The sequence below is a fragment of the Corvus hawaiiensis genome, chromosome Z, assembly GCF_020740725.1.
Source record: "Corvus hawaiiensis isolate bCorHaw1 chromosome Z, bCorHaw1.pri.cur, whole genome shotgun sequence".
Classification (NCBI taxonomy): domain Eukaryota; kingdom Metazoa; phylum Chordata; class Aves; order Passeriformes; family Corvidae; genus Corvus; species Corvus hawaiiensis.
In genome coordinates this window covers 39,907,042-39,933,446 of record NC_063255.1, presented here as the reverse complement: position 1 = coordinate 39,933,446, position 26,405 = coordinate 39,907,042, and the positions used below count along the sequence as shown (strand labels likewise).

General features: G+C 37.0%; 1 protein-coding gene across 6 annotated transcripts in view; it reads left to right on the top strand.

The window, feature by feature from the left end:
* Nucleotides 1-26,405, top strand: part of NTRK2 (neurotrophic receptor tyrosine kinase 2) — a 200,512-nt gene that overhangs the window by 74,780 nt on the left and 99,327 nt on the right. Inside the window, exons 12-14 of one of the 6 annotated variants that reach the window (XM_048291145.1) lie at nucleotides 3,095-3,166; nucleotides 12,751-12,819; nucleotides 13,693-16,770. The exons of 2 other annotated variants lie outside the window; for them this stretch is intronic. In XM_048291145.1, the coding sequence (XP_048147102.1) occupies nucleotides 3,095-3,166; nucleotides 12,751-12,819; nucleotides 13,693-13,730 (179 nt within the window). In that variant the 3' untranslated portion in view covers nucleotides 13,731-16,770. Of the gene's footprint in view, nucleotides 1-3,094; nucleotides 3,167-12,750; nucleotides 12,820-13,692; nucleotides 16,771-26,405 lie in introns of those variants that run through there. 3 more of the 6 variants (XM_048291146.1, XM_048291148.1, XM_048291147.1) reach the window with 3 other exon arrangements.

Here is a 26,405-nt window from a genome sequence, read left to right as displayed (position 1 = left end):
CCACACAAATTATAACTTTTCATATAATTTTATTTTGTTTTGTTCTATAAAGAGCTTTTCTTTAAAAAATCATCAACATAAACTTCTCTTTTTTAGGGCCAAATTCCTCACAGAAAATATGCTCAAAGCCCCTTCAGTCCTAGGAATTATCCAAAGACTGGAAAATCACATTCTGCATCAGTGGGTACTAACAAAAACATAGTAGTAGCACAGGCAATTAATAGCATCTTTTAGTCATTTACAGTAATTGACATAATGTGAATAAACACATACACACACACACACGTTTATATATGTATATTTAAAAATATATGTAACATTTATGTTGTTACATATTGCACAGTCAAACATACACAAGGCTTTGAGTTGTTGTCTAGAGGTACTCCATGTTATCTTGAATGAATTTACAGTTTCTTTTCATGTATAGATTGTAAATGGGCTAGTTTTGAGAAAGCCAAAAGAAAAATGCACTTGGATATGTAAAAAACCGGAGTTAGGACCATGCTGTGGGAGCTCATTAATGATTCAGAATGGTTGGTTTCAGTTTCCCTTCTTTCCTTGCACAAGGCAAAATCCAATCAATAGTTTTCTTTCAAGGTCACAACTGCTCCTTGGTTTCTGTCCTTCTCACAACCCCTGTCCAGTGATAGGAGTGTTTTGGAAGATTTAATTTCTATTTTATTCGAGGTTGTCATCAATAACTCTTAGCATTGTTGGACTTGGACAGAAAGCCACATTTTTACTGGAGAGGGCTCTGCCCTGATCTGACTACAAGGGTGCTGTGCTTGTGAATGGTGTTGTGTCAGGCATGAAAGGGGCTTTCCCCTTGCTGTCCTATCCCCAGTATACCGTGATTGCATCATGGACAGGAAAGCTGTAAAGCAGTGTTTTATATCAGTTATTTGATTTTTGCGAGATTTGTAAAATAGGGTTGCGTTTGAGAAAATTAAGTTTCTGTCTTTGCAAGGGAAAGGTTGTTTCCATTGCATGGGCAATGATGCTTCTTAATGTGTTTTGGTAGTTTGTTTTCCAGAGCTGCAAGTGAAATTTATATTTTAAAAAATATTAATATGGTTTTTGTCTGCTTTTTTCCTACATTTTTGATACATTTTTCTTCCTTTATTTAGAAATAAGTTCAGTGTAGGCTAAGTAAGCTTGTTACATGCTCATTAACTAACCTCACTTCCTGAAGTTACATTCGAAATCCTTAGGGGAGTACCAGATCCAGTATTTTAATTGCTGCAAGGGAAACAATGCTCCTTTAATGGCAGTGGAAACATTTGTCCCTGTGAAATATCTTTCCTGTTTTGAGAAATATCATAAACAGTCACAAATACAGAAAAATATTTTAATATTTTTTGTTTAGAATCCTGGTAGAGTATTCTCTCAGCCAAGCATTTTCTTTCTGAATACGCTGCCAAAATAGAGGTTTGATGCTTTGTCAAGAAGCAAGCAAGGCTGCTTATCCTTCCTTAAATGCTTCAGTTTTCACAAAGACATCATACTGCTTTACAGTGTCTGCTTTTTAAAAATTAAATTCTGTGACTTTAAAGTGATATTTAAGATCTGTTAACTTGAGTAGAATGAGCTGAATGTATTTGCAGGAGCTAAAATGTTTGGTCCAGTATCATTTTTATGTTGGCTGAAAAATAAAAAATAAAATTCAGGCCATAATCTCTTCCTTCTCCTGCCTTTTAGGAAAATCTGGACAGAGTTCAGAGTTATCATAATAATGTCACGAGCAAGCTTCTGGAGGTCAGCTTTACTGTAGAATATTATGAAATTAATCATGTTTGTTGAACATGATAGATCCAAATTTGCTGTTGGTCAAAATCCCTAATCAAAGAATGTCCACAGTTCACTTTGCTCATTCTACTGACATAATATTTAATATGGCCTAAATCAATTTTTTATATATTCTATTGATTTTATGGTGTTCATAAAATGCTAGTAATAGAAAATCTATTTGTATTGCTGGGGGTTTTTTTATGTTAATGTCATTTCCAAGGAAAAAGTTCTTCAGTGACTCATATGAAATATGTTGGAGGGAGTTTATATGTACATATATATATAAATGTGCAGTTACACAAATTTTCAAGTGGTATGATTTAAGGAAATTATTTAAATTGAGCCTTGCCATTTGGCTGGGATTTACTTTTATATATTTTTTATTTTTAGGTGTTACATTGAATTCATAATGTAGGTCCAGGTCTGCTGGCTACAGATCTGCTCCCTTTGCATGTACAGTTAATTTTTTTTCATGTTGCAAAGAATACTCAGCACTGAAATTGCAACTCTTCTATTTATGTTTATGTGATGCCACATGCTGAGGTACCTTGGAGTAGAACAGGAGGAGATATGGATACCTCTTGTTTAGCTGCGTGGGTACCTCCTGCCTTACAGAAAGCAGCAAGGGAACACCAGGATCTCTGGCGCAACAGAGGGCAACTTGCAAAAGCTTTAGCCAGCACAGGTTGGTTATAGGTTACTTTCAGTACTAGGAGTGAGGAGAAGGGCCAGGAGCTGAACAAACTGTTTCGATGTTGAGTAGTAAGGGGTTTGTGTCTATGTGATCCCCAACAAAAGCAAAAGTCCTGGTCAAAACTCATAAACACCAAGCAAAAAATAGCTGCATGCAGTATGGCCAAGCCTTGACTCTGACTTCTGTGCAGACTATTAGTATATCAAGTTTGTCTTTGCAGGCCAAGAATATACACCAAGAAGAATTGGCCAGTGACTGAAGAATATCTCCTTGCTGCTTATCATAAAGCATAATAGTGCGTTTTTTCATAAATATTTTTAAGTGATGCACATTTCTATAGCTCTAAAACACACGTGCAAGTTATGTCTGGTAGAGTCCAGTCCAAAAAATACCAACAATGACAGTCTTTCTCATGTTGTAGATGGTTATGTGTGGAAAAATGTGAAAAGAGAACAATCTAAAAGTATCACAATGGATGTTTTCTCTTCTGCAGTGTAGAATGAAAAAGAAAGCAATTGATGAAGAAATATAAATTAGAAAAAGAGTAGCACTGGCAATTGCAAACCAAACCCTTGACATTAATTGCATTAATGGTAATGCATTCCATTCCAGTTCATGGTGAAGTAAAAGGAGTTGGTCTGGTAGATCAAATATGGCTTTCATTGCAAGACTGCGACAATGAAGGTGAGATAATAAAGCTATTCAGACTAACCTGTAAAGAATGTTGTTATTAAATATACCTGACGAATTTACAGAATTATTTGTTCTTAGAACAATGTCATTATAAAATTCTACATATGTTTCAGTTATTTCCCCAGGATGTATGTATCCAGTTCTGTATATGTGTGTATACATGAATACATACATTTTTGGTTGAAAAAATATAAATGCGGTTCAAAATTGTGAATAATTAATGATGCATGTTAGGTTCCCTTATGAATCTGGGAAATTAATGTCAGGGCTTTGAACAGAACTTGAAAGGGATTTTTTTCTATTTAAATATTGGAAAAATTTGAATGGTCTGAATAACAATGTGAAAATGTAAGTTTCTGTCCTGCTTTGCTCATTACAGATACATTGTGAAGCAACTGTTATGAATCCATTGGTGTAAGCAAACCCAGCTGTGTATCTAGGGAGAAGTCACAAATCTTGTGTTTCGACTAGTGTCCTTAGGCTGGTGTGTGTTTTGGTGGGGTTTCTTTCTTTAAGTTCTTCAACATTTTTTAAATTAATGTCTTATTTTCCAGTCCAGTCAAGAGTAAAATCACAAAAGCTCTCAAGTACCTTTAATGCATTTTTCAGACACAGTGTCAAAAAGTGCTTTGTGTTCCATTCATAGTAATTCATGGCAACACACCTAAATAATTATCATTGGCCAAAGGCCAGACTTCTGGGCCCTACACTAACAAATAGTAGTACAACTATTTTGAGAATTATAAAACCAGTTGCAATAATAGCATGCATCTCACATAACTGACTCACCTCTTCCAATTAACTTCACATAATCAGAAAAATTTAGTTCTGTATTATCTCTTAAGTGGTCTCTCTGGAGAGTAGGCACAGTGTGTGGTTTGCATATACTGTATAATTTGACTTGGTTCTGGGGCAATGCATAGCAGTCTTAGAGGTTGCCAGTATGCCATCAAAGCAGAGGGTAGGGTATGTTCTCTGGCCCATAGGGAAAGGAGTAAATTGTGTCCACAGATTTAAAACTCTCTTCTCCCTCATTCCTCAAATAGGATGGTCCAATATGTACTTGAAAATAATTTTGATGCATACTCTCCTTTGAAATGTATTGGAACATCTTCTAGGAGAGTGCTGTTTGTCTTAGCCCAAAATGGTAACTTACTTTAATATAGATTAAATAATTGTGGATAAAAAAAGAAGGTACACCCCTGCATATTTTTATTTACTGACAAATATGTGCCCTGAGCCTCTTTGTCTTTGAAGTCTTTACGTTAGCACGTGGGCCTAGAAGCAAGTAGGCTTTTACATCCCATTTACACCAAATAGCTTTTGGCTTGTTAACTACTGTTTGGATCTTCTTGTGTGTCTGTTCCACATCTGAATTCACATGATTAGTCAGGTATGGAGGGGTCATTCAAGCTATAGTTTGCAGCAGCCTTGCTCCATATAAGTCTTGAGTGTATTTTCTGGGGGGAGACTGGGGAGATGGGGATGAGATGGGAACCTCATCTTATGAAGGGAAGGCAGGTGTTAGCCCTGTTGCTGGTTGTTTGTGCAGTGGCTGTAGCAGAAGTGGAGACAATCACCTTGCCGATGCTGGCAGCATCGTGGCTAAAGCATTGCCAGGTTCCGTGGACTCCTGACCTGCAATTGTTGAGGGTTGGGACCTGTTTAGTTTCTGGAGCCCAGAAGTAGACGTTCTGTTTGCCAGACTGAATAAGAGTCAGGTGCATTGGTATGGCTATTTACTGATTGAAAAGGCAATGTGACTATGAAGACTGAGGACTCTGCTTTTCTTAAATGGTGCCTTTAGGGGGAATTGTCACCAGGGAAAGCATCAATCTCACTTCTTTCAGAAGAAATATTGCTTATTTCAACTGCATTTCAAGCATTTTATTAACCTTAATAAATTTACAAGACTGTTCGTTCTGTAGAAAGAGGGAAATTCAGAAGGCTCAGCTCTGCAATGCTACAGCAATAACTGAGCAATAGAACTATTCATTCCTAGTTCTGTCTCTACAAAGGTATATGACAGTAATGTGTTGGAGAGTGGTTTTACTTGACTGGGTAACAGGACAGGACTTTGTTTCACTTGCACAGAGAGGGAAAGGATATTTTTACTCCTGTTTAAACACCTTGGAAATTTCTGTTCCTAGTGTGTCAGTGGTAGCAAAGAGTATTCAGACAGAAATTCAAATTCTTGTAACATATATGGCATACTGTGTGCCAGATGTGGATTAGAAACCCATGCACTCCACTTGCAGGAATAGAGTTTCAAATAAGAGAACAGTTTTAATCACTGATTTGCTAATAGCCTGCTCTGGCAGCTGTGGCAGTTACACACGGTATCCATTATAGATTCATGTCTCATTTATTTGATGTTAACTAAATTTATAATTACATAGTATGACTTAGTAAGATTGTTTACTTTTACCTATGAAGTACCTGGGTCTACAGGTGAGTTGGTTTTGGCTGTAATTTAGGTGGAATTAGCATATTAAATGCATGTGATTTGTTGCATCAAAAGGGTTCTGTAAGAGGTAGCATTCATAAATATGAAGAGTGGAAACTTTCCTTTTTTCGAAGACCACTTTCCTTCTCCATTCCTTGGTGGATCCTGTGAAGAATGGTCCTTTGAATGGAGATCCATTTTGTGTCCTTGTAAAACTGAGAACAGAGTGAAACAAAGCAAGGCTAGACTGGAGTAACTGTTTTCACAATGGCTCCAAGTGGCTGTGATTTGGAAGATTCAAATTGCTTCCCTTGGTACTGTTTTGTGCAGTATTTTTCCTTACAAGTATTCTCCGTCTTCTGCATTGGGGAGGGATTCCAACATACACTAATATCTAGGGAGAAAGAAAAATTTGTGGAGCCTTGAAATAGGTTCAGGACCTGAGTGCGTATTCTTCAAACTGCCTACAAAATGTGTGAAAAACTTTGAGGTGACTTTTCAGGAATGTAAAACTAGGGCACAAGGTTCATGAGGAAACATCCTGTGCCTTATCCTTCACCTCCTTCAAAGCCCATGTGTTGTGTGGAGGAGGACTAGTCTAGTTAAGGTTCAATGGATGACAACTTGAAGGTTGTGTCTTTTCTGTTCTGTGACATTGGATTTATGAGACAGCAGCACTTTTTCAGTATTTTGTGTTTTTTCCCTGGTGAAAACCACTGGTGACTGGCCACCAACTGGATGTAGCTCCATTCACCAACACTTTCTGGGCCCAGCCATCCATCCAGTTTTTAACCCTGAGAAAATTGCACCCACAGTCCTTCTCTCATTCACTAAGTGCATTGACTTGTCATAGATGTAGACCAGGTTTGTCAAGCAGAACCAGCCTCTCATAAACACATGCTGTGTGGGCCTGATCACCTATTGGACCTACATCTTAATTTTTCTATCAGGAGAGAATTTGTGGGGTGAAATACTTGAGCCAAGATTGTCTCAAAATGGGGCAGTCATCCCTGGTCCTGGACCTAAAAGTCTGCAGAGGATGGAGGAAGAAGGGGTGCACAGAAATGATGTAGTTGGTCTTCATGTAGCATAACAATGGGTCTAGGTGGAATTTGGCTCCTGCTTGCTTGCTGTCAGTCCATTGTCTTGATCACTGACCACACACAGATGAGCTTTTTTAAGGAAGATCATTAATTGCCATGTGGAAATATTTGATTAGTAGTGACTGTAAAGGAAGGCAGATGAAATTAATGGAGTAAAGAAATCCCACAGTTGTTTTACTAGAGGCACTGGATGATTATGAGATATATCTTTTAAGATTTCATAGACTCAAAGTAAAATTTCATAGCAAAGAAGCTGGAGAATTGCTCAGTAACAGCTACGAGGACTGTAATGATCAAAGGTGTTAATATTGTTGTAAGGCAACTGTAAGCAAAATAATCCCATTATAGATGAACATACGTGATACAGTTCCATAACTCCTGTTTTACTGTAGCAAGCAATGTTATTTCCCTAATTTGTATATAAAAACTGGCTTGCCAGGTCTTGTTAAAAGGTCATGTATTGAAAAGATGGAATATTTGGAATTACTCAGGCTAACTGGATGGTAGAGTTGTCTTCAATATTTGGGTAGAGACAGAATGGTTTCAAAGTTGACAGTGATTCTCTTTTTCAAAGGGGTGAGACAATTATGCTGTGTCTTTCAAGTGCTCTGATCTTTTTTCTTGTGGCTGTAAACTGACACTTGTCAAAATTGTAGCTGTGTGGTAACATTTCTGTATTTTATGTACATACCAATGAGTGCCTTAAACACAAATTCTAGGGATGTCATAAGGTAAAGAGCCTTCTTGCCTAACAGTTTTGACTTTCCAAAAGTTTACTTCCTTTTCAAGGAAGCTTGGAGAAAGCATCCCTTCATTTATTGATTGATCTCTCAGGCATACAGTGTTTCATGCAAGTGAAGTGCAAAATAACTCACAGAAATCCATGTTTTAAAATGTGTATGCAGATAGTAATTGCTGTACTCTTTCCTATGAACTGGGTTTCTACTAATGCACATTTTCTGTGGCTCTGGGGGGAGCTGCTGTTAATTCTGGGTTCTGTTTCAGTTTCTGAACAGTTGTTTATTCACATTCTCTCTTTCTTACTTTAACTGTCCCTGAATTAGAAGCTCTGCAAAATATATGTACTGACTGTCTCTGAGCAGTGGTGGTTTGAGCTTCAGCTCTTAATGTCCTTGACTCTCACTAATCAATAGAAAGCAGAACAACTGCAGCATGAGCGACAGTATTGTAAAAGGAAACTTCTGTTGGATATTGTGCTGGAAATCATGAGGGTAATGACTCTCACTGAGAAAGATACAATATTTTCTCCTTAAGAGTGCAGAGCACAAATGTTTTGGTTTCTGCTCCCTGCTTGGAAAATGAGCATATCTTCCAATTCATCATCCTGGGAAATAAAATCAAAACTCCAAATCAAACTAAGGAAAAACAGATTAAGACATAAAATGATCCTTGTTAGCAGTGTGGGGGACTGTTAACCCAAAATATAGTTGGTCTCTAAAATGGTGAGCAAAAAGGTCCAGTTTTACTGTCTCTTAGCTCTAACTTCTTTTACACTAAGAACAGCTTTATGAGGTTCTATACTTAAGTATATATAATTCTGTTTGACTGCCATTCTCATTTCATGAACTTGTAGATTAATGAAACAAACCATTAAATAGTTTGAATACTGGCTGCAATACTGATGTTGATGACTCCGATTTTATTACGTCTATTTGGAAATCTAATACAGGTGGAAGCATCCATAAAATTACATACTATGCATCCTTATCTGTGGAGCATAAATTTAAACATTAGAGGAAGAGATAGTGACAGTAGAAAAGAAATCTTTATGAGATACTGGATATTTTGAAGAATTGTAGAGAAGAACAAAAACTTTTTAGTTTTGGGTTACTGTAAATAGTCCTGACTTTAACATGGTACTTTATTGTGTGCTGCCTTCCTGTTGTAAGCAACTGGAGCATGTAAGAGGGTGAAAACTCCTTATCTTGATGTATAACTTCATGGGTCAGACTATTTAGTTTCTTCTGATCCTAGTTTTCCCATTTACTAAGTAAATTTAGTTTATGGGAAAATTGGATCAGAAAATAGAGACTAATGTGAAATTCAGATACAGAATTTTCTGTGAATCCCTGGCCTCTGGTAAGTTGATTTGTTTGTCTTCTATACGTGCTTTTATCCTCAGGTAAAAAAAGGAGCAATTACGTTTGTCACTGGAGCTCTTAATTATATTAATTAAAAATATGGTCTTAGCACTTCATGAGGTAAAAACAATGTTTAGAAAGAAAAAAATGGTAGTGAATGTTTATGGTTTTGAAACAAAAGGAGTATTGAGCATGGTGCATGCAAAACCTGCAAAATCCTAAGAAAAGGTATGGATTTCTTCAGAGTACTTTATCTTCTGCTGCTGTGTAGGCACTTCTCTGTAAGACAAGACATTATTCTTCTTCGTGCAACAAAAAATCTGCAGAAGCCCATCCAGGAGCCTCTTCTTGCTTTCCAATAAAAATTAGGTGACATTTTGTCCTGATTTTGCCACAACATTAGCCATCACTGCTCTTCGAAGCAGTGACTCAGATCCAAGAAACAAATAAACCTAGGAATAAATGGTTTTGTTTTCTTTCCTTCTTGAAGCAAGAAACTGACAAATTTTATAAGAATACTTTCTTAGGTAATGCAAATACATCTTACCTTTGCTTTCCTCCCTTCCAGTCATCAGTTTGAGCTTTTTCCATATAAATCACAGTTCATTTAAAAAGAATAAGGAGATACATGCCATGTATGCTCAATTTTCTCCACACTGGAAGAAGTAAAAATGTAAATTGATTTTTGATTCGAAATGCTTTGTTTGGATCAAGGCCACAAACAATATTCTGAATAAACCTCATACAAACCTTACGCAGTATTAGAATAAACCTTATGCGCTTGATGAAGAGAGAAGATGGAATGAGACTTAACATCACAGAAGTTTCAGTTGTTCAGCACTTCTTTTGCTTTTACTTTCCCATGATTGGTTTAGATACATGGTCTCCAAATTTATGCAACTCATATGTAGAGACATAATTGGCAAGGGAGTATATAAAACTTAGTTTTGTCGTCAGTTAAGTCATCACTGTGGGAAACTTTTATTTAACGACAGAGTGTAGGTCAGGTTGGTAATGACCAAGAAAGTCTGACTTCAGACCTCCAGTTTATGTACAACTCATTGAAATATATTATTTCAAATCCTGTTGGAACAAAAAGGATTTTAGACAACTAAAATTTAGCATCTTGCTTTGTGAAAAAAGTTCAGAAGATGACCATCATATAATGTTTTTCCTTCCTGGATGACTTAGATGATGCTTTGTAGGGAACATAACCAGTGACAAGAATTATGATTGAAATTGTTGGGACAGGTAGAAATTGAGTCTGTGAATGTATGACTATCGCAAGAACAGTGATTTTCCCAAATATGGCAATTAGATGTTATGATGCTGTTGACTGCTCAGTTTTTTGTTGTGTGGTGGTTAAAGAAGGAATAATATCGGCTTCTTTATGTATAAAAAGGATCATGTTTATGAAAGGCTCTTCTTTCAAAATCAGTTCAGTAGGTATAAAGGTAGGGGGTTTGCTATTACACTTTCTGTTTTATGCTTTCCTCTCTAATGAAAAGGAACTGCTGATTGGTGACATTTTATCCAACTCCCAATCAGAGTAAAGTCTTAGAACACTACAGATCATCCAGTACCTGAGATACAGGTCTGCAAAGTTCATGAGATAGTCAGCTGTGGTACTTCTAGAAAGTAGGATTAAAAAAAGTCCTCACTGGTGGCTGAACCAGATCTTTACTAATAAGATAATTCAAACTAGACTTTCTATTAAGCAGTTAGGCTTAAATATGATGTTCCCAAAATAGTGTACTCCAGATTCTTTATGATGTTTGTTTAAAGACTAATAATTAATACAGTGCTGATTTCAAAGCTCTTTGAATGAAGAGCTGCTATTGGAAATAAAGTTATCACCAGGTTACATTTTAAACTACTTATTATTTTCTTTACTGTCTTGGACAAATTTGCATTTCAGAGAGACGGATACATATTGTTCCTTTAAAGGATGAATGAAGTTCTGTCATTCCTTGTACAGGGAAGATGAATAGCTTTTTTCTGTCTTCCACTTTCATTTTAAGGGGTTTTTTTATTCTTTAGTGTACTTTTCTCTGCAAGTCTGAGTGGCAGCTTATATAACAGCAGTGTTCTTTTAAAAGTAATATTAAACTCAGAATCGAGTGCCTCAGCAGCATCAAGCCAAAATGAGGCTTTGCCTCAACCTGCCTGACTCCATTTGAACTTTGAGAAGCCAAATGGGGAGCTCACAGTTAGGACATGAGAAATCATCTTCTAAATATCTACTGCCCATAATTTTTTGCCTTTGTTAGCTCAATGTATCCAAATAGTCAGAGATCCAGTGTACAAATGAAGTTCTGTTTTTTTGAAACACTTCTGTTCAGTTTCTGCATTTTTATATTTCAATCCTGTTTCCTTGCTCCATTGTCCCCCTCTGCCCCACTCCCCACAATTATTTTCTGTTCATGTATCCTTTTCATTTCTGTGCACTGCACCTGGTTTCTTTCCATGTTTCAGTGATTAAAGTTAATAGACTCTTGTATTTTTTTCACCTTTTTCTTTCTTCCAACTTTTTTCTTTCTTTCTTTTTTTTGGACTCCTTTCTGTTAACCATTTTTTTTTTTAAATGGTGTTTTTATTGTGATTAATTCTTCTGCCTTCAATAGGACTTGCAGAACTCTCTTGTGGACTTCTTGACTCCTGTAGACTGCTCAGTCGTAGGTCTGAGGTTTCTTCCATAATGGTTGTTTTAGATGGCACTGTTAACTACCAGGGTTACTAATATACATGCAAATGCAACTAAGAATATAGAGCAATAGAATCACTTTGGTTGAAAAATATCCCTAAGATCATCAAGTCCAACCATTAACCTCACATTACCAAGCCCACCACTAAACTGTGTCCCTAAGCACCCGGTGGTTTACCAGAACACATCAGCTTGCCTTCCTTAAAATAGTTGTGCCACCTTCCCTCTGCCTGCTCCCCATCATGACTTACCATCTGAAGTTTGCAGGAGTTGTAAGCAGATCTGTTTTGTACCTGTATTTTGCCTGTGTACTGTACACTAAATGGTAGTTCATTAGTTGACAACTTCTCAAATTAAAATTCAGAGGTGACTTAAAACACATCAATGTGATTTCACTGTGACTGCAGCAGACCAGGTAAGAAATAAACTAAAAGTTAAAAAAGCTTTCCCTTGCAATGATTTGCTCTGATGTTAAAAGTGTGGTATAAATGTGTGTTTTTATGTAAATACATGTACATGTCCTTTGTCTTAAGTTGCCAAGAACATATGCAATCTCCCATATTTAAGAAAACAAAATTACAGAAGAGGCCTGAATGACGTAGGAATTTCAAGAGGAAAGTAGCAACCATGCAGTAGCTTTCAGTTGTAGACTATCAAAAACCCTGATGCTATTCTTCTTTTCTAACCTATAACTTCTAAACATCCTTCTGATAATTGCTTACTGTTCTGAAATGAGGCTCTCTTCAACTGATGCTATATTTTTATCTGTGAAATAGCAGATCCCTTTGGGTCTTTTTGACACCTTACACTAGACCTTAATAACTGTTTCAAAGAAAAGGCATTTTGCCAGACATTTCTGGAAACGTGGGATGGCACAAAGCTTGCAAGTTCAGCTTCTGTATGTGTGACTACCTGCTTCCAAGGTAGAAACAAACAAGAAAATTCAATGTAAATGAATTAGTCATTGTTACTAACAGTCAAATTCAACTTCTCTTGAAACAGATAGTGTAAGTCCCATTCATAGAAAGCAAATCAAGATTTGGCTCTGAATTGTTTAGATTTCTGTGGAATATGGATAAGCTTTCAGTCTTTACAAACATTGAGAACTTACTAAAACAAGATTTAAAAAAACAACAAAACCAGACAAAAACTACTACTGAAGTTTACATTTGCTGACTAATAGTACAACTCTCACATGTGTTTTTTTCAAATGTCATTAGAACAAGTAATGGTGGCTGTCAACAATGATGTACATAATAACTCAACTGCATCAGATAACAACAGACTCGGTAAGGCAATGCTGTTCTAGGAAGTATTTCTGCCATAAAGTCAGCTAGTTGAATTCCACACAGGGCCCCACATAGTCTTTTAAAAAAATTCTTAGCCAGTCAGGTAAGGTTTGGGGGATACGTTTTTCCTTCATCTCAGAGCAGAACTGGGGATTTTTATGTATTTCAGTGTGCCGTCATATTTAGTTGTTGATTTTTAAGTTCCAGTTGATATTTAAAAACAATTAATTTCAAGATAATTGAGTAATATTTCCCCCAGCTCCACTTTTTTCTGCCATTACAGAGGCAGTTAATTACATTAAGGGCAGCAACCTGTTCAGAGCAGGCAGAAAGGATGATGTGCACAGAGCTAAGGTGTGAAACAAAAGATACAGAGGATCCTGGTGTTGTACTTAGAGTAACTCTGTGGCATAGCAGGGTACCCTTCATTTAGTTGGTGTACCAGACTAAAGGGAGAGAACTTGACTGTGCACATTGAGCTTGTTCACCATAAACCTTGCTACAAGGCAGAACACGTGGCTGAGGTTTTTCTAAGCCATACAAAGTACAGTACCTTGTTAGAGAATTGTAGACTTACTGCTTTACAGCTCAGTCTGAGTATTCTGACATGTTAAAGACAAATGGATAGCACACCATATACCTTTTTAGTTAACAAATAAAATCTTTAGCCACAAGATAGAGATAATGTTGCCATTTTCATAAATTCACATACAGTTTTTATGCAACATTTTATGTTTATGTTTATGCTTTAAATGCTTTTTATGTGTATGTGTTTGATTGTCAAGTATTCATTTGTGTTTGGTCTTTTGTATTAATTTTTCTTTGACTTTTTTTTTAAGCATGATTTCTCACATTTTATTTTGTTTCTTTTAGGTTTTGTTTTATTTCATAAGATCCCACTGGATGGGTAAATGAAATAAGGAAAAGATGAGAGAGGGGCTGTTGAGCTTGTGGAATCTGTATGCTGCACTGTAGGGAGTGGACAGTGTTCTTGCCCAGTGAAGTGCCACCTCCCTTGGATTTCTCTTTTAAACTTTGGTTATGTTTGGAGAACTATAGAAGTACATTCAAATCAGTAGCTGTTTTTCCAAGAGCAGGGAAAAGTGAAGCCCTGAGGCAGCTAAAAACACTCAAGAAAGTCCAGAAATAAGCTACCACACTCTATCCTATTGCCTTGTCCTCACTGTGTCTTCCAAAATGAATTGAGATGCAATTTCATTTTATTGTTTCCTCTGTCAATTTTTTTTGTTTGAACTTAACTGGAAAGATGTTGTTTTTATAAATAATATTTATCAAAGGTGAACTGCAAAGCTGCTTTTATTTTATTGAATTAATGCCTCTGCAAAACTTCTACAATGCTTAATTTGTGTGTGTGAGCTCACTGATTTCAGTGGAAATGCTCACATCCTTAAAGTTAAGTTCTTGTATATTTGCAGGATATGGCCTTAACTCCTGAAGCAGTAAATTGCAGAGCTGACCCTGCAAATCTTATTTTGTATGTAGTTCCGCTGACTTTACCAGGAGGATGGGGAGTCTAAGCTGTATACAGAAAGGTGGCAATGCTGTTTGGTGTATTTGGGTATTGAACCAGTACCATCATTTAGACATTCAGTTAGGTTGTGCTTATTCAAGATAGTCCCTGAGTTTAGATAAGCGTGCAAATCTGTAGTAGGCCAGATAGCTGATTCTGAGCCAAGAGCAAGAATAACAGCAGTATGTGGCTGGTCCTTCAGACCACAGACTTAGAAGCTTGTTTAACTGTCCATATTTAACTATGAAGTATGCTTCAGAATGTGCTTCACTATACTTCAGAGAAGAGTCTACTGTAACAAGTAAAGCTAAATGAAGGCATATTGGAAGAGCAGGACTGCATTTAGATATAGTACTAGAAATTAATTTTCATTTGATTTATGTATCACATCCTGAGGGTCTTCTTTGGTCTTTTCAGTTTAGGGAATTGTAAGAAGTACGAAGTTTCAGGGGGTTTTTTAACTGAGAGTTAGTTAGCTTCAAACACTAGCAGTGAAAGACTGAGGTAGATGCTTATGTTTCTGTGTATTCTGGTTAAATTTTTGAGATATGGTTTGACTTTAATTCCTTACAATTATGTTTAGTAAAAAACAAGAGATGGTATTATTTTGTCCCTCCTGTATTTGCTTTTCATTGTTACCTCTTTTTAATTTCAGATATTTTCACTCTTCCATTGTAACAATATTGCCTTTTACTGCAGTCTCTGACAGCCATACGCCCTCCCTCTCTTTCTACAGACTCTTTTGTTCTGTTTCTGTGTATTTACTTGCTTTTTGCCTTTTAAGACTCTTAATCCTTCAGCTTTTTCCTTGTGTTCTCTTGAGTCTCTTGCATCCAAGTTCTTTATTCCTGCTGTGCTCAAGTTTCAGAAATATCTGTATTAGTCAAGAAATGTGTCCACATCTGCATTCTTCTAGGCCTATGTAGGGAGATATTTCCTTTCCCTTTCCACTGTTTAGGGAAGGGGAGATGCAGTTGCTAAAAATCTGTCCCAAAGATGTATTCTGCTTCCCACATTAAAGAAGAGGACAGAGCTGGAAGTCTACTGATGACCTAGGAATCGTGTTGTCTTTGTCGCCCTGCACATACTGTGGTGATTTGGGGAGGGATGGCAGCAATTAAGGATATCTATCATAGTTCCTGTTTGAAGTTAGATGTCATCAAGTGTTCTGTTGTTCCTCAGAAATATAATTAGGAATGTCTGCCTTTTTTCCTCCCTAAGTCTGTGTGAACATAGTCTTAGTTTCCAGAGATCTTAACTTTCTCTTCTGCTTACCGAATCACTGTTAACTTCCTTTTAATTATTTTATTCTCAGACTTCTTGCTTATCCATGCATCTGTCCTCCTGTTGAAATAATATCTGATGTCACAGAACATGTTCTAAACCAGTAGAGAATCATCTAGCAGCACTATTTGAACTAAAGTCAGTGGACTTACATCAAACATATGTTGGATCATGAGCAGAGCTTGACCCAGTAGCCCAAATTCCAGTTTGGAGTTTTGCTGGGACAAAGTTAGCATATTTCAGTTATGTGTTCACAATTTATTGCCAAATAAATGAGGTGCGAATCTGAACCCTTTTCTTTTGGCAGGGAAAAAGCAAACTTGCAAAGCTGGAATTTGGCAGTTGATTTTTGAAATATTTAATTTTAAAAGGTAGTTCTTTCTGATTCATAATATTTATATGCATAAATATGCACAGTTATTGATTGGGGATTTTACATAATTTTTTTGTAATTTATTTTGTAGCACTTTGCAGTTCATCTTTTTCAGGTTGAGGCAGGTTTGACCTTCAAGTGTTTCAGAATGTACTGACACAGTATTTTGGATTTTATGTAATCATGGAGGTAACTTTAATAAACAACAACTGATCTATGCACCACTGAAATATATATATATTTTTATATCTGTATTGTAGAATATACTTCTTACATATTTTGTACTACATTATGTTAGCCAGTCAGTGCATTATTACTTGATGCAGATATTCATAGAACATTATGGATTACAGCACGTGATTTGTTACTAATAATGTCTTAGCGCAGATGTTTAATGCTTGATGGAAAAAGACTGCGTGTTCCTAAAATGGTTTCTTTTCAGTATGTGGACAGCACCTCTTAAAGCTAAGGGAGCTAAACTTTTAACATGGAAATTATGATACCCACTAGCTTCTGTCTTTCAGCTTGATTGTAAGTGACATTGCTTGTAACTATAGAGATTCTGATCTGCCCAAATGGTGTTGGTTTACAAAGGGCTCACTTAATTACAAATTCTTGACCTCCTTAAAATAAAGTGAGACTGAAACTAAGAATCATACAGGAACCATTAACATGGTAAAAGTTGATGAACATCCAGGATTTGACATTAAAAAGCTTTTATATTGTTTCACTGAGCAATAAAAAAGGCTATGAAATGTCTAAAGACAGAGTTGCTGTTTTTTTTTTTGCTGTGCCAGACATGAAACTAAAATAAAAGCATATTTCTAATGTTCTGCTAGAAGGGGTTTATTTGTATTAGAATTTATTTTAAATAGACATATAATATACTCAGAGACATATTGAGATAAGCTGTCAAGCAGTTTGATGGGCAGATTAGTTGGGGGCCTGGAGAGGAAGCACTGCTGGGGGTGTTTCGGTGTGAGGCAAGTCATGTCATCCAGTCTGTTAAATAAACCTGTTTCTGTTGAATTTGGTGGAAGTTTGACCAATGGCCAGGTCTATGTTGCAAAGAAGCACATTGTTCCCAGGCAGAGCTCAGAGCTGTGCTTGCTGCAGCTGCCTGTCATGAAAGGTGAAGTGGGAGCAGTTGCAAAATCTGTTCCTGAAGAAAGGTGTCTAGGGACCATCTCTTTTTTAATGGGAGTCATGGAAGCTCACAGGCAGGGCAGACTGAGGCTGCTATGAGACATTTTCATGGCAACATGTGTCTTGAGTACCCTAACCTGTGAAAGGCGGTCTTCATCCTTTCCAATGCCTTTGTCTACCAGCTGGATTTGTCCCAGGCCGCAGTGAAGAAAAGCATGCATTTCAGTGGGAGCAAGATCAAGATCCTTGGGAACAGCAGACAGTGCCAAGAAAACCTGTGGAAAGCTAGTTGAAAACAATTTTACTTCAAATAGTTCTTGTGGGAATTGCTTTTTCTTTTTTGACTGTCGGCAGAAGCACAAAAAATCAATTTTTTTCCTAAGAAAGCCATTCCCTAAGCCTGGTTTTCCAAAAACTATAAAACTTACAGAATTTTGCCATGTGGAAATGACCAGTACACTTCCAAGTGGCTCTTTAAACAGCAGCCTTTGTACAAAGTGTGTCAATCCCTTTACTCAGCCGTCCATGTTGAGTTGGCAATTAATCATCACCATGAAGACCATCACTTTATTTGCATCTATTTAAATGCTTAAAAACTTGCAAATGGTTTGTAAAGTTGGAAGCTATTATCTGACAGATAAAAAAATCACACTTTCTGAGCTCTTTTTAATTCAGCCATCCTTTTCCAGTTAATAATAATAAATTATTATTATTAATAATAATATCTTATTATTTGAAATAATGCAAAAGTTATTAGTGGACTGAGGAGCTAAGTATTGTGTTCTTGTTTATTTCAAAAGAAAACCCCAAAAGCTTAGTAAAGGTTTTTAGTGTTTTCTTCTCTATCATTCTCTCTCGCTTCTTCTCTTCCTTCCAATTTTCAGTGGTTCTGTTTTCTGCTCTTCAGAGAGCTCAGTGTCCTCCTTTGTGACTTTTGGTGAGCTCTCTTCTTCATAGGGCACAAATGTGCAGGCTCTTGGAATATCTTTTTGATATTCCAAGGACTTTTGATATGCCAAAGGACTTTGGCATCATTATGTGATGGTGTAAAGTATTCCAGATTATGATGTAGGTCCATGTTGTGGCAGATTTTTGTCATCTGATCTCCAGAGCAAGAGTTTGTGGGTGGTTGGAAGTACTGAGTATGAATACAACATTATAGGGTGCACAGAGGATGCTGGTACTGTGTATTTCACGTGTCACAGCCCATTTCATTGTCCCACTTCCACAGGAATGTGTATCCCCAAACTTTTGAAGCTGGCTTCCATTTGTTCTGTTTTTCTTTTGTTCATACAAATTAAATGTGCTCTGAAGATAGGAAATGATGCATTGATTGGAAATAAATATAGCTGTCCAGTTCCATAAGCATGTATGTGAATGAACTTTTAATCAACCTCAAGATTAACTGGTTGACTTAGTTTCATCCAAAAACAAGCAATAGATCGGAAGGGCCCATATTAGAATGTGTATTGTTTTGGTATGGACATGGTATATCCTTCTAATTTTAATAGCAACCTTCCATGACTAGCTATATTTTTGCAGCTGCAAGGATAAGCATGTGTCCTGGCCTGGAGCAGAGTTGCAGGCAGCATAGAGCCAAACTGCTTTCATTTTGAAGAGGACCATTCCCCTATAGTCTCTAGAGGCAGCAAGTCACAGCAGTGTTACTAAGCATATTATGCCTTAGTATAGGAGGAAACTTGTCTCCTTTCATACATATTTTCACTGTTATTTTGTTCCTCAGCTGTAATGATGAGAAGAACCAAAATTTCAGGGAACTACCTGATATTTAAGCAAGTAAAGGGTAAAGTCATGGCTTTCTTATGATGGCTTTGATTTTTCTTTGGTGCAAGCAGAATAGGGCTCTCCTGTTAGGCATGTCTACCAAACAGGAAGGAAACCTTGATTTTTTTTTTCCTGAGGTTTTTTTTTAACACAGCTATTTCATTGGTATTACTGGCTTTACTGGTGTGAGAGCAGAATTGGGCTGCCACACCACTGCACAAACCCAAGACCTGAGTTTTGGCAAACACACTTTAAATGTCTTTCACTGCCATTCAGAGCTCTCTGTTCCTGGGTCTTTGTTTTAGTATTTCAGGCTCAGTTTAAAAACAGGAAGATACACCTTGATATTCAGTTGATATCAAGGTATAGAACTTCAGCATTCTTTCCTAAAATACTTTTCTCACACATGGAAAAAAGTAACATTCTAGATTATGGCGCAAAATTGCCTTCTATGATGGCATCGTATCATGGAAGCTGAGTAGTGGGACAGGAGGCAATGGGCACAAACTGATGCACAGGAAGTTCCAACTGGACGTGAGGAAGAATTTCTTTACTGTGTGGGTGACCAAACACTGGCACAGGTTGCCCAGAGAGGTTGTGGAGTCTCCCTCGAGGGAGATATTCAAGAACTGCCTGGACACAATGCTGTGCCATGTACTCTGGGATGACCTGGCTTGAGCAGGGAGGTTGGACCAGAGGACCCACTATGGTCCCTTTCAACCTGACCCATTCTTTGATTCTGTGGTTAAAAAATTGCTTGCTGTGATCCGTCAGCAAGCTGTGAGTCTTTTCTCCCACTCTTACCTCTAATTCTTGTTGAAACTGTTTCATGTTTCTTGTAAGTAACAGACAGCCATTGTTTTTATTCCCAAATGCTACCATAATAGTTTGGACAATCTCTAAAAAATGTATTAGATGAACTGACTTTTAACAGGCCAATAAAGTTCTACAATTTCATATCATTGTGTCTTTGACTACCTGTAAATTGATCACAACCTGCATTTCATTAGTAACAGTGCAGTGCATTGAAAAATACGTCAGCCTTGGAGTTCCTCACCTATTCCTGGTGTTCTAAAAGTGCTATTGTTGTCTTTGTGTTCTGATATAAAGGTGAGATTCAACTCCTTAATTATATTTTTATAGCGTCTTTAATTGGTTATTCTATTTATAAAGCACCCCCCCAACTGTTTGCAATAGTTTTATTTCTATTTAATTTAATTTAAATGTGTGTATCTGTAACATGCACATTCAATCAAATGTGTGTGTATTCAGGTCAAATAACTACATGTTAAGTTGTTGGCTATAAGACCCAAAGTTTTATATGCCAGGCCATGCTTCCTCTACTCAGAACTTAACATAAAAAAAGTGGGTTGGTTAAATACTCAAGTAAGCATGGTGATTTTCCAGACTATGTTGAGGAAACATCAGTGCTGTGATTTGAAGGGTATGTTTTGCTTTGGGACTTCTGTTTGCTGGCCCAGACTATCTGGATTTCTTGACAGACCTAATGAAATGGAATACACAAGAATGTTGAAATGGTTGTATCACAGTTTATGTCCAAGTTTTTATCTTTTTTGCTTTTTACCAGGGCATGTCATATTTTCCCATTAATGTGACTGCTGTATTTGGACTACAGCAGATTACATGTTCATTTTCTTGCTTCTGAAATGTTTTGTCAAGTTTTTGTCCTCTGGGATCTTACCAGATCTCTGAGTATTGTACCAAATCTGCTTTGTATACCCATAGGCGGTTTTGAAATTTTTCACCTATTTGAACAGTTTTGGTGTTATGTAGTTTATTTCACATATAAGCTTTTTTATCATCATCCATGTAAAATATGTTTTTGGAACTAATTTGATGTATTTTCAGTATCTAGAAGAAACAGCCTCAGTATAAAGGTCAGTTCTTTTTCTAGGAAGAGCTTTCAATAAGACAACTATTAGAGGTACATTCTGATGTTGATTAAGCTGGTAGATACAATTATTTTAAAGAAAGTATTCAAACAATATAAAATGTTAGAAGCTTGAAAATGCTAAGTAGAAGAACGCGCTGAGATTGTGATGTGTTTGATATTTTTTTTAGTAGTAACAAGCTTCCCATTGAAATACTGTAATATAAGGCTTTCAGACTCAGTAGACCAAGAAGTTATTATCTAGGGAGAAGAATCAAAAATGAAGCTGAATAAAGGCAAAGGTGAAAATAGCCATTTACACTGCCTGGGAAATTAGGAAGTCAACACTGTAAGAAATAAAAAAGTCTTAATATTCTTGATAATCCAAATTAGTGTAAAACTGCAAACAAGGATTGATTTTTAATGAACATGAATTACAACTTAACGGTATTGTTGTAGAAGTCTTTATTTGTTCTTTTATGTGAGAAACAAAAAGATACAACATGTATTGGATATTTGTATCTTGAGATATTGTAATTTCCATATACTTTGATCATTAAAATTCTTCAAGAATAAAAAGCTAATTTCATAGGTTAGTTTATGATTCTGTTACTATTTTGAAACTAAATGAATTCAAAGATCACTTTTCAGTTTGAATAATTGATGTTTCTTCCTTTCTTATGTTAGTAATCAGGCTCTAAAGCAAAAATACAGAGCACATAGTAAGCATTCTTTGTGTATTGCAGTTTCATGAGAAATTTGCAAAAAGTTACAAAATACTGTTTGGTGATATATATATATATTGTCTTTCATTTATACTGAAAGAACTTTTGGCAATGTGTTTTTACCTATTAAAAGCAAATACACTGCAGTTTTCTAAAATAAGTGTGATTAAAAAGAATAGAAAGGTGTATTTGAAAGAAAAATGGAAAATGATTTGAAGTTCTTGCTCTGGTAATTTAAAAATTCAATTTAAAGCATGCTTGTTTGTATTATTTATGCAATTTGCTTTTCTACTGTAGTTTTCAATTCATACTTTATTCATATTAAGACATTTTCTGATGCCATTATTTTGTCTTCAGTTGTCATTGTAGCAAACTTCAGATCTAGTTCCCTAATAATTCTAATTCCCTAATACATTGTGACTGTAATCAGTTAAATCCCAAATAGCGTCTCATAATAAGTTAGAATATGATTGTAGCAGTGCCTTTCACACCTGCATTTACTCTTGCCGCATAGAAGTGCTGTGCTATTCACACGTTCAGAAGGAGGAAAGTATTTAACTGGCTGCTCTAGCCACAACACCTTCCCAAGACAGCTGATATACAGAACAAAAATGTGCAAGTGTGTGTTGGGAACCACATATTGATGATAGTGTGGCCTGGGGGAGGGAGGCATGCACCACCACAACCATAGATTGCAGTTCCTTGATAACACCTTGTAGCTCATGTTAGATACTAGAAGTCAGAGAGCAGAAGGTGATGAAACTCCAGATGGGCAATTGTCTGTGCATTTTCTTGATGACTAGTGTGTTCCACTGAAGAGTCACCGTGTTTTCCCCTTGAAGGGTTTTAGCAAAATTTCAGTGTCTACAGCATTGAAGTAGATGATGCCTCGGGAATGGATGCGTCATCCGTGCCTCAGGGAACAAGATCCAAGAAAACAGTTAGTTCTATATAAACCTTTGTCTGAGGGCTGGGTAATGTTTCTTTCATTTTTTTCTCAACGCATGCTGAGTATTTTTGATGTCTTTACCTCCAGGAGACATAGAGCACAGACCAACACTGCTGCCTAAACCAGAATCTCCCTTTCTTTTTCTAAAGATGCATGCCATGCAATCAATTTTAATGTTTCCTTATGAGACCTAGCATGATGCTGAGGTCAGAGATTATAAATTAGCTCACACTTTTCATCCCCAGATGTCTCAGGTCAATAGGGCTAGCCATGTCATAGATTCCTGGTGCACTTTGTTCTGTGTAATCAGTGCATAGTCATAAAAAGTTTTTAAAGTCTTAAAAATCCTAGGAAAATTCCAAGGGCGCTATATACCTATACAGATTAACTATCAGAATTAGAACTAAATGTGAAACCTTGGTAGGTCTATGCTTTGTAGAAGAAAACATTTACATAATACTCCCATTTTCATTCAGATTCAAAACTCTGTCTTGCTGTAATTACAAGACAGAACTCAAAAGTATCAAAGAATATCAGTGTTGGATTCCTCCTGGGAAGCCGTGCTCATTGATTTTTCCATAAATGTCAGGGGATTAGATAATCTAGGAAGTCAGTTTCTCTCTTAGTTTTATCTTCTGTGAGCCAAAAGTAATCTATTGGCAATCTGAGATACTACCCATATGTTGTAATGTAATTGTCTGTCTGAAATCTGTCTTCGGGTACCAAGTAGCCCGTTGATAGATATCTCAGTGTCGACAGTAATTGTGAAGGCTTCTGCACACTGTGTTATTACTAGTTGCTTAGGTGTATAGTTTTTAAATACATTAAATGTTTTTAAAATACAACCCGAATCATCAACTCTGCATTTGTTTGCTTATGAGAGTATGGATCAAAGTCAGGTAAGTTGACTGTGATTTGCCTAAGCATTTCCTTTCTCCAGGCGTTTGAGGTACAGTTTTTTAAGCCGAACATGCTAAGACCAGCCTTCTACTTTCTGTGTGGTACAACAAGTTACCTTTTCCCATATATTGGCATTGTTTTTGCCTTGGGAGTTGGCATACTCTCTTTCCAGGTAAAGAATCACAGTATCAGACTTCATCAATGTCTCAAAAAAAGTGTGAAGGGCCACATGCCTTTTCAAGAGGAAGGTAAAGATTTATCATAACTGCTTTTTCTTTCTAATGAAGATGCCAAGTTTCCATCGCTTGCTGCAGCTTCACATTTCAATGGAATCCAAATGTATATATAACCCTGTTGCTGTTGAGCTCAACTATGCTGGGACCTAGGTGAAGTTGTTACCTGTCATTAGGAGGTGGTGGTATGGCCTCTGGAATCAGTTGTTCCTAACTGCAAGGCTCTAACATTTTTTGCTTCTGGGTTCTGGTCTGAACATGGTGAGAGCAGCTGTAAGCACTAGCAATAGGTAGATAGCCCACATGATAGCAGTTTGATCAGTGATTGACAGGGGACAGCTAGGAAAAGGCAACCTTTGGCAGAGGAAGAAGAGAGGCTGGAGATTGATGGCAGAGAGACTGAGTTACCTTGTGATCAACCAAATCACAAGGAGTTTGATTGTCTCTAAGATGGGAGTGGAAATTTCAAAAACCATTTTTTTCCATTTGGTGACATGCAGGCTTCACTTCAGGTTCCATAAATCAGACTACTATGAAATTTATTTGTTTAATACAGAGTATAAATGTAAGTGTAACTCCGCGTTCATGAGGTTTTCCACCTGCATGTTACAGGGTGTAAAGGGTCTGTGCCAATGCTTGTCTGGTTCCACTAGAACCCTGGCTCTGACCCCAGACAGAGCACAGCACTGTATTCCACTGTAAAACAAATCAGAGGTGTTAATTCATCTGAGCTTTTTGTCATCGCTGCAGTTATAGATGGGAGAAGTAGTGCATGTGCAGTGGTCCTGTCTGAAGGCACACCTTGCTCTTACTCAAGTTATGTTACCTGTTTCAGGATTCTAGGGAGGCCTGCTAGAGTACCACATTAAACTGTCCCCGAGTAATGTGTAACTGCGTTCTTTAGCATCCCTGAAACGTTTTGTAATTGCTGCCTACACATCACAATTGCAGGTACAGAGCTTGTGCAGCCTGATTCTCCCATGTCCTCCTTGCATGTCTTTTCTGTTTATACCAGAAGCTATAAAATACTGACAGATCTGTCTGTCCAGCAGTGAATGTATCTGCATGGGATGCAAAACTACAAGGTACACAAAATCAATAGGGACTGAGAAAAGTATGAGTCAGATCCTTTAACCAATTCGCATCAGCTAAGAGACTAACTTAAAAAGTCATTCATAAGTACTACTACTTCCTACTATTTGGGAATGGCAAATTTTAAAGCTTGAAATTCCCTGTCTGTTAACACTTGAAGGAGTAAACATCTGTTTTAGGTCCTGCCAAACATTTAACATAAAAAGGAAATGCCAGCCAGTTGAAACAATGCAGTTTTAACTCCAAAACCATAAGGTGTTTGTGGTGTTTAATCCAGCTATTGTAGAGTTTAATCCAGCTATTAATAATAGCTGGATTTCACATAAGGTCTGTATTTAGCTATAGTTTCATTTTTTTCTACAAAATGATCTTTCAGGAGATTATGTAGGTGTAAAATAGTGCTATGTATTGCCGTTTTAGTCATGTGTTACTAACACGGTGGATAAAGTAACTAATCTTTTTACTACTCGTATTGAATTAATTTATGTGTGTTACATGGAAACTTGCTTCAGAACCCAGATAAGTGAGTTCAATTCAACAGGGATGTCTTATTTTAAATTCAGGACTTCAGTGTCTCTATGCTGATAAATGAATCTCTTCTAATCTTTATTTTGTAAGGAATGGTGATCTGTAGACATACATTTTTTTCATTAACAATTTTAAGAAAGATCCCTTAGTGTGAATATTCGGTAATTTTTAAGCAATAATTGCTTGGCAATCTGAAACTAAATTGATGGCAGATGGCATTGCTAGTGAGACAAAAGGTCAGAAATTCATTGTGATCATATTCATAAAAATGAGGTTTCATTAAAACAATCTATAGTGACACGTTGCTGTTTTCTCATAAAAATTTAAATGACTGAGTATCTCAGGACTTTTTGCTTCACTTTTGCAGACTGATAGGATAACTTAGCTGATTCAGGCTGTCATACCTTTGTTCTTTGGGTACTGCTGCCACATCACAAAAACACGAAGAAATTGCTTGGTAGACTAAGAAAAGTTGTTACTGTTTTAAGAAACCAAATTCCAATGCCTCTGGAAACTACTGGCAAACAAAACCATCCCAAATGCTCAGTTGACAAAACAGGTAATTTTTTAAAATGAGTTTCTGTATCTGTTGAAGTTAATATGACCAAGTAGAGGCCAGTAAAACCTGAGAACCCCCAAGAAAGTGCAGCATCCCCTCCCTGCAGAGCCAGGAACCCGCCTAGAGGACAGCAGTTTCCTCTGGTTGCTGGCATGGTCCACCCACCCATGGCAGAAGCTCAGTGAAGCTGTTACGTCTTGACTGCTTCCTGCCATCTACCTTTAGAGTTGTCTTATCTCTGTGGCACAGGGCCCAGCTTAAAGCCTCCCAAAGGGGCATGTGCCCAAGCATGTTCCAGGTGCTGGAATGGCATAGATACTGTGGATGGCTTCAGTATTTTTTTATGATGATGAGCTTGCTGCACTCCATCCAGCTAGTGCTGTTTGCTAGGGATCCAGGTTTGCTGCCTTGATGTTTCCTGCCTCTTACTGGGCCGTACAGAGGAGAAGGGAAGGGATACACTGCAGAAGGGATTCACTTCTTCTGGCTTTCAGCCCAGCATTAAGCACCCTCCAGCAAGATGGCTTGCCTGATTCGCATCTATCCCTCCTCTGCAAGCACACATGACTGCGTGACTGAAAGGTGAAAGA